Source organism: Ctenocephalides felis, unplaced genomic scaffold (assembly GCF_003426905.1).
Source record: "Ctenocephalides felis isolate EL2017-DRISC unplaced genomic scaffold, ASM342690v1 CF-g0.4_SCAFFOLD_01170, whole genome shotgun sequence".
Taxonomy (NCBI): Eukaryota; Metazoa; Arthropoda; class Insecta; order Siphonaptera; family Pulicidae; genus Ctenocephalides; species Ctenocephalides felis.
This window is the reverse complement of record NW_020537324.1, coordinates 79568941-79578630: the sequence shown is the minus strand read 5'-3', so window position 1 is coordinate 79578630 and position 9690 is coordinate 79568941. Positions and strand designations below refer to the sequence as shown.

The 9690-nt window shown below is 31.0% G+C and overlaps 1 protein-coding gene across 1 annotated transcript; it reads right to left on the bottom strand.

Annotated features, from left to right (window-relative positions):
* Positions 1–405: 405 nt before the first annotated feature.
* LOC113367722 (transcription factor HES-4-B-like) lies at positions 406–7288 on the bottom strand. Its single transcript, XM_026609303.1, has 2 exons — positions 6787–7288; positions 406–1214 (listed from the first exon to the last, which is right to left on the bottom strand). Exons 1-2 carry the CDS (start codon positions 7286–7288, stop codon positions 406–408), a joined length of 1311 nt encoding a protein of 436 aa, XP_026465088.1.
* Between the last annotated feature and the right edge of the window lie 2402 nt (positions 7289–9690).

The window sequence follows — 9690 nt, the reverse complement described above, 5'->3', positions numbered from 1 at the left end:
AATAATGCCATTTGTCTCTTTTATATTCATATATTGCACATTATTTACAATCTTATATCTACATAGCGTAATTTCTGTTGTTAATGGACATCATCGATAAAATTTACACATATTTACAAAAAGAAGCGACTTAGATCCTATAATACTTTGTGGCAAATGTAAAAGTTTTAGAAGCAAACATCGCTTAGACTTAAATTTTATCACTAACAATGCTTCACAGTAAATGGTGGAATAAAATTTATAAACATCTGTGTATAAAAATACTTAAAAAGCGTTCTTATTCCAACAATTAGCCCTTGATTTGTCGATTTGAGATTAAGTACGAACTTACAAGCTAGAGGAATAATAAACGATTTAAATCTTTGATAACAAGTTAAAATCTCTTTATATAAAATAAATTTGCATCTACCAAGGTCTCCACATGTTCTCGTCTTGCTGATGGTGTTGTGGTGGTTGACTCGGCTCTCCTGGGTTTGGAACCACTTGGTTCTCGCTTCCTAGACTAGAAGACTTATCCATGTCTACATCCATGTGTTCTAATTTACCAACATCATCGTAACCTGCATGCTTCTTGGACAACTCTATCAACCTCTCAAAGTCGCACCTTTGTGTCATTGTCATGGAGTTAAGTCCTAAAGCACCTTGAGGCGGTATCTCCATGGCCCCATGGGGCATCGGAGGCATGAACACAGGGACACCGTTTGTGGAACCAGTATGGGGTTGCAAATTCAAACCTAAGGCTGCTGCTAACTGGACATAATGCGGTGGTAATAAAACCACTAACTGGCCATCTGGTAGTCTCAACTGTGGGCCACCCCAGGCATGCTTTAGTATCTCATTGGGTTCAATTAAATCCTCTACATTCGGGGTGGGGTTCCTCAATCTATTATTGCCGTTATTGTTTTCGTCCTGGTTGGAAGCAGGGCTGACCACGTTGCTGGCGGACGTGCTGCTGTCTGGTTGAGGCGGTTCCCTTTTGGCGGGCGTTACTGGTTGGATTTTGGGCTGGTTGGCGGGGTGTAGATCTGTCGACGATGGGCAGATGTCCCGGTCGATTTCGGCGACGCAGTTGTCTAGATGTCGGAGCAGGCGTGCTTTGCTGGCGGCGTCCGAGAGACAGGGCGACGTCGGCAGGGGCGGAGGCTCGGGGGTTGATAGATAGCGCGCCACTTCGCGGGCACAGTCGCTGTAGCCGGCTCTGTATTTATCGATATCTGGGGGAAAAAGAAATGGAGTTAGATTTTTGTAATGGTTGCGGTTCAAATTGAATCAAATTTAAAATTGGTGGAAAATTCAAATCTTTGTGTAACAATATGTCTAACAATTTTCGTCCATCTAGTAATATTAGTAATACAATATAAAGAAATAAATTAATGATACATCATAACACTACTCTTCAAAAGTTTGGACTCGCTTAGGAAAATCGTTTAATGTAACAGATTCGTTGAGAATTACATTCAATTTACGAGTTACAAAACGAAAAAAATCAATCCAGCCGTTTTCCATCAATTTTTTGGCCTTTCGGTTTGAAGTCATTGGCGCACATTTTTAAATGATGATGCAACGAGTAAAAGTTAATTTTAGTTCAAAACTATAGTTAATGTAATTCAAAGTGATAAATTGTAACATTGTGCATTTTACAATATTTCGAAAATTAATTATTCTGTACAATAAATAAAGGATTTAAAGGAAACGCTCAAAAATCATTTTTAAATGTTTTTCTATATCAATACGTACAGGAGAACTATAAATAAAGTGACGAAAAAAAAGACAACGATTTTCCTAAATGAGTCCAAACTTTTGCAGGGTAGTGTAAATATGATTCAAAAATCAAAAATTACAATTAAAAATGAATTAAAACAGAACACAAAACTGTAAATATATTAATAATATAACATTGAATTTTTCGATCATTAATCGAGAAAAAAATATGTATAAATAGAAATCTTAATATTAACGATATAGTAGTTGCAATGATAATACTATATTTTTATCTTTTTTTATTAGCTTCCCGTAGGGTAAGTTATAGTAATGAGCCAAAAATTGAAAATGAAAATTTTTGCATAATTTCACGTTTCAGAGGTTTCTGAACATTTTGGCATACCTCAGGAAAAAATGGATGTGTGTGTGTGAAGACAATTTTTCGTCGACGATTTCAGGCGTATGGATGAACCGATTTGAAAAATTCAAAAACCAGTCGATTCCTATTTATAGGGAGATGTGATGATTAGTTTTTAGTAAAGACAGACCCAGCCATTCCGAAGATACGAGGCAAAAGTGCCAATTCTGATTCTAGCTAAAGTTCTAAGCATCACTGATATACTTTAAATAGATAATTTTAATTTGCTATTCAGTTTATATAATACTTAGAAATATTAGACAATCTTCTTCATTTTATATCTGATTGTTTTTATATTTATATTATATTTATATTTTAGATCTGATCTGAAGTTTTGTTTATTTACTTTTTATTAAATAAAATTAAGGAAATATTCCTCAAATATTTAGGTACGGGAAGTTCCAGCAATTTGCTTTAAGGCCCGATGCCATACATCACTAGTTTAGAAAGAAATTGTCATAAAATCCACAAAAAATTAATTAATTCATTGGTATATACATATTCACACTATAATAACGAAGTCCATATAAAACTAATATTTCTGGACTATTAGCTTTTTTTTTACTTTATTTGTGATTTGTCTATTATTATTATTATTATTATTAAGCGTTCTATTTTTTTTAATTATTTTGATTAATCATTTTCTAAAAGAGAAGTTTGTATTCGCCAGAAAATTTTACTTCTAATTTTATATTTTCTAGATGTTTCAAGTCATTCCAAATCATTTGAGACCAAAATTTTTATTATTCGCACAAGTTGCTCAATGAGCGATACAGAAACATTTAAACTGACCATGAGTGAAATGCGTTAACAAAAACCTTATTATATTTAGGTTTTTATCATTATAATATTTTAAGATCTTAATTTTTAAAAACATGAAAAAAATCTTTTACCCTGAATATATCAGATCTTATGGATAAACATATAATTTTTTTCTCGTTTTATTCAGATGTTTTATTCGAAGTTACGCCCGCCTGTCTCTCATTTATACATCTATTTATCACATCGTGATCTTGTGTCCGGTGTCTGTTTTTTTTTTTTTAATTTTTTTTCTTCCTCCGGTGTTTGGCGTCGAATTGATTTGTTTTATTGTCCGGCGCGACCTTCGAAGTCGCGGACAAAAGTGACACAGGTTGAATAAAACAAATAAAATAATAGATTTAGAATTCGATCGTGAAGATTGCTCTCTTAACTTAATATAAATGGAGTATCTGGGGTCAGAAAAAAGTTTTCACACTTTCAGTAAGATTTTGAAAGAAATAACTATGACCCTAAGATGTGTAACCGAAAGTAGACTAGACTCACTTATGAAGTAGACAACCTGATCTAAATGTATCAGGAATATATCTCTGATCTTAAGACGTAAGGTACAATAACTTCCTCGTAGGCAATGTTTGATAATTTTTAGAACAGATGGTCAGAGCCTATTTTTCATTTGCCTATTTACCAATTTCTTGTTTCATCTCAATTTTCAAATATCTCAATTTTTGCCCATCTTACTCTATTCGATACAACATAATAATGTATGTATCCAAACCGGCGCGACACTACCCACATACACCGTATGGGGGGGAGTGCTGTGGGGCTCCGTAATTGCCCACACCGTTTAGCCGAGTGCGTAAATATAAATGCACGATGACAATAGAGAACAACCGGAAAAAATAGACTTGTTGAACTATTGAAATATTATATATTTATATTATTTGTTTATTTCGACTTTGAAACATATTTACAAGGTGAATTGTAATGATTGTGAAAAATTCTATATTGGGAAGAGCTCACAATATATATCTAAGAGAATGCTTCAACATAAATATAATTCAAAAAATAAAAATCAATACAAAACAATGCTTTCAGACCATATGCAAAATTTTAAACACACCTCTGATTTAAACAATCCCGTTATTTTATATATTGAACAAAATGTTGACCTAAGAAGGTTTGCTGAATCTGTTTTCATTTTTTTTAATTCTCAATGTGTTAATAAGAGAAGTTCTTCTTCTTTGCTTTTTGACAGCTATCAAAATTTAATTAATGTATGTAAGTCTGATTTTTTTAATGTTTGAATAATTTTTTAATTAATTGTCCTTACTCTATCTGAGATATAGTTTAATTTTTTATACTGAACGCTATTAGAAAACAACACCCTGGTCGTCGTTCTAATTGGGATATTGCAGATGCCGGATTAAGGACTATTTTCACTTGAAAACATATTGCTATCTATAAATTTCAATTACATGAAAATTAAAAAAAATAGTTTCAAAATAGTTTTTTTTGAATGTATGTACTTTTGCACACTTTTTTTTACACATTGTTAGTTCCCGAGACGACACAACAAGCATATCATTATGATACGTATAAATGTATATGCACATAGGTAAATATATAATATATATACATAGGTACATGTATATAATATATATGTGTATAATATATTTCTCTGAATGCGACGCCAGACGACCTTCGCAAAGACCGTATAGTAATCAAGGCGATGCACATCATTACAACAAACGTAACATTTATTCTAATTTCATCCATTTTTTATAACAATGTCTGTCAACGACTCAATTTCAAACCATATTTTATAATACAATAAATTACATTGGTTTTAGATTACAAATAATTATAAAATAAAATGTAAATCAGATGTTTCTAAGCTCCGTTATTGAGTTTTATCAAAGGACTGTTGAATTTTATATGTAGGTTGCATCGTTCCGGAGACCATGTGGACAAAAACCAAAATTTATTTTTTTCCTCATACTTTTGATAAGTTATATAGTTTTTGAGACAAGTTTATGCTGAATTATTCAGTTTCTCCTGAATCAGAATAAATAATGTTTAAAATTTGCAAACGCGATTTCCTGGCGAAATTGTAAAATATTTTTCTGCTTTATAAAGAGTAGATATACAATTAAATAACAACAACAATTCTTCGCATGTTTTAAAGATCAACATTATATGTTTCAACTCGAAGCTTTTGCGATATTGTTTTTTGTAAGCATTTTGCTCCAATTATTTCTTAAACATTTTTTAAATTTTCTACTTTGGCAAATATACAGTTAAATAATAGCAACAATTCTTCGCATATTTTAAAGATCAACATTATATGCCTCGACTCGAAGTTTTTGAGATATTGTTTAAACAATTAATTTTTAAACATTTCTAAAATTTTTTACTTTGGCATATATACAGTTAAATAATAAAAGTTCTTCGAAAAACGAAAAAAAGTTTGTACGCATTATATTTCAGTTAGAACTTTTGTAACAACATAAAATAAAATAAGAAATCTCAGGGTTTTTAATTTTTTGGGGTTTTATGCTATAAAATGTAAAATTGAAGTTTTGAATTTAAAAGACGATACCAAAAAACCTTTGGCTTGTGTTCAAATACTTAGTTTTGATTTAAAATAGCAATCTACATTTAATTTTAACTGAACAATAAATCCTGCAATTGTCGTAAGATAAACTTTTGTAACAAAAAATAAAATAAAATAAGAAATTTTAGGGTTTTTAAATTTTTGGGGTTTTATGCTATAAAACAATATAAAATTGCAGTTTGAAATTCTAAAAGACGATACCAAAAACCTTTGGCTTGTGTTCAAGTAATTAGTATGGATTTAAAATCGCAATCCACATTTAATTTTAACTGAACAATAAATTCTGCAATTGTCTTAAGATAAACTTTTGTAACAAAATAAAATAAAATAAGAAATTTTAGGGTTTTAAAATGTTTGGGATCATATGCTATAAAATATAAAATTGCAGTTTGAATTCAAAAGACGATACCAAAAACCTTTGGCTTGAATTCAAATAATTAGTATGGATTTAAAATAGCAATTTACATTTAATTTTAACTGAACATTAAATCCTGCAATTGTCGTAAGATAAACTTTTGTAACAAAATAAAATAAAATAAAAATTGTTTTAAAGTTTTTGGGGTTTTATGATATAAAATATAAAATTGCAAATTTGAATCTAACAGACGAAGCAAAAAAACTTTGACTTGTTTTCCAATAATTAGTTTTGATTTAAGACAGTAATCTACATTTAATTTTAAAATTTTACATTTTTGGGGCGCGATTTGTTAAATTTAAAATTTAATTATTTTTTAAACCATATTTTAATTTAGACTTAAGAATTGTTCAATGTCCATTTTCATATCAAGTTCCAGAATAAATTTAGGAATACTTAACATTTTCGAGATATTGAAATATAAATAAATATATACAACCCGCATACCAATAATAGAGATATACATAATAGATGTATGTTGATTTAAAAAAATCTTACGGTGGAGACGCCTCGTAGTGTTTTACGCCACGAATGAATTCTCTTGTGGTTTTTAGTTATTTGTATAAATCAGTTAAATAAATATTATAAACCGTGATTTTAAACCTCAAAAAATCAGTTAATAAATGTAAGTTACATATATTTTTTATACAAATATTTTGATTTATTTTAAATTCTTCCACTATTTATTGTTTATATTTTAATTATAGATGATTCTATTTGATTGATGATAATAATAATGTATCTAGGTTTTTTAAATTTTTAGTCATCATAAAATTTTGGAATTATTTTTCACATTTCGTAGAAGCAAATGGCCAATCACTAATAATATTTGCGTCTACATAAAACAAATCATCCATCAATCACAATTCTACTAACCGGGATTGTCTAAATTCCTGTGCCTCTGAAAGTGTCTGACCGTCAATTCCAAAATATCCGCCTTCTCCAGTTTGGCATGTTTGGCGCCGGCCGTTCCGTTGGCGCCTACGGCCGAGCCGCTCCTCTGATTGGCAGCCTCCAAGATCAGAGCCTTCAGAACTGCGAGGCTCTGATTAATCCTGGCACGTCTGCGTTTCTCCATGAGCGGTTTATTGGCTCGTTTGATCACGGGCTCCTCTTTGACACCAATCACGGTGGTGCTGTCGTTGCTTGAATAAGACGTTGTGTTGGCGAATAGGTCGTCGGTAATAGTAATAGATTGACGTTTTTCTGATTTGGACTTAGACTTTTTTGTGTCGTCTTTGGTGGATTTTTTGAAGGTTTTTTTGAGTTTTGAAGGTAGTTTGATGTCTTCGATTTCTAACACGGATTCTGTTTTGACATCGGTTTGGGTCAAGCTGATGGTGTTAGATGCCTTGGATTTTTCGGTTTTAGCTGTCATGTTCGGCCGCGCGTTTTTGCGACGACCTCAGAAACGAGGGATGTATGGGTAGACATAAATGTAGAGTGAATGCACAAAGGATTTATACACAAACACACATGTGGTAAAAATTACACTCCACAGAATTTATCGTGTTTGTTTGTAACTAATACACTTTTTGCACCTCCAACGAAATTCAAAAGTAAACCAAATATTTGTACAACCAAATACAACCAATTTATTAATATATATTTTTGCACCAACAATTACAATCCTCTAATGATTTCTCAACTCGCACATTTACGATCGCAAATTAAAATTCTCCTCTATCGACGATCCGTCTTTTCTCCTCGAGTGTCGACGCACGACTAATGCGTGGCGGTTCGGCGGCGTCCTTGCTGTGTGCGGCCAGCGCACCATCACACCATCACACCATCACACCAGCCTCCGCCTCTGCCTGCTGCCACTCCGCCGTAGTCTCTGTCGCACCGACACGACGATCAGTCACGATTGTTCGGGCGATACTATAACCACTGTTAGGGTTGGGACACATTGGAGGAATGTAAGACACTTATAAATAAATAAAATATATAATATAATACACTTATAAATTTGTTTAACTAAATAATCATATCATAAAATAACCTAAAATTTGTTACACAAAATAATTATATTGTAAAAGTATTGTAAAGTTTATTAAAATACTTATTAGGACACGTGCATTAATCATGTGATCGATTTTTTAGTGTTTTTTTGGATCCCTTCTCTTTGGTGATACGTCGTTATATTTAATCAACAAATTTTTCGTGAAATTTATCTTTTGGGATCGCTCAAGTATTACGTAAAGCAGATTTAGTACAATTATTTACCCCCACCCCCTATCCCCGTTGTCAGCAAAAGTAAGCAAAGCTGTCACCAAAATGTCACTCAAAATAACCAAATTAATAACCCCCCGCCCCCCTATAGTGCTTACGTAATACTTGAACGGCCCCTTTTTTTGAAATTTTATGTAAAAAAATAAATACACGTGATATCTTACAAGATCTTTCTCTCCCCCAACGTGACTTTTTGTGATTTTTTGTTAAACCCTTTCACTCTTCCTAAAAGCCTCACGTGATTAATCGACGCTCCATTAAATTGTTTTAAAAATACTTGCAATATATGAACACGAATCTTCATAAAACAAACTATATATATTTAAAAATAATTAAAAATAACTAAATATAAATAAGTTTATAGCAAATAAATTAAATAATAAATAAATAAGTGATAAAATGGTTAATTATTAAATTTATAAAATATTGACACGAGCCTTATTATAATATCATTATACTAACGGCTTGTAAAATTAATAAATAAATAGGGACAGAAATTTATTGGTGTATTACATTGTGCCTTAAAGTAAATTGCTGGAACTTTCTGTCAAAAATAATCAATCATCAATAAAAATTTATCAATGAGTAATAATTGTTTTTAAATATTTTAGGGTAATTATTATAGATATTGTAAATTTCATCGACGACTTCTATGTTTATCTGTAACAACGAAAACCTAATATACAAACGTCGATACAAGCAATATCGTTGAATCACTCTAATCGGATGCGCCGTTCTCTCAGAAAATGCTATTTATTGTTCCGTATCTACAAACCGCTGGACTTGCCCTTGCAAAAATGCAATCAATTGTTCACTCAATCAATACCAGTGAAATGTTTTTCGTAGCATTTTTATTTGCGCTTTTTTCTTTGTACTACCTCCGTATTTTTTAAATTTAAACAAGATGGCAGTATGTTTTAAATAGCTCTTTTCATACTTAATTATGATAGTAATTAATTAAAAACAAATATATATTTGTAAACAATATAATGTCATGATAGTATAATGATTTTTCTAGAATAGGTGTGCAATTTGAAACTTTATGTAAAAATCAATGTATGTATTTAAGCCAAAAAAAATTGATAATGATATAATTAATAATGAATATCGAAATATTTGAAAAAAAATGACTTTGAAACACTTAAATTTTTTTATATCTTGAATTGTTTGAAAATCTTGTACGTTTTTTTCAAAAGGAAGACGAAATATCGAAGCACCCAATATTATAACAATAATAATATTCCAAAAATTTAATAAGTTTTTCATTTCGCCAATACAAATAAGGGAGCATTAATGAATCACGTGATCGCCTTTTAAGAATTTTTGGACCAATCCCTCCTCCTTTGTAATACTTGGTGATATTTAAAATTATCCGCCAAGTCCCCCACCAAACATCACGTGTTTTTTTAGTACTTAAAAAAACGTACATTTTTTTGAGAATTTTGGAAAATTTTAGATTTGTTTTTTAATTTCAGGTAAAAAATAAATACACATGATATTTTACTAGATCCCTTCTTTACTCATGTGATTAACGGACGCCCACTAAAA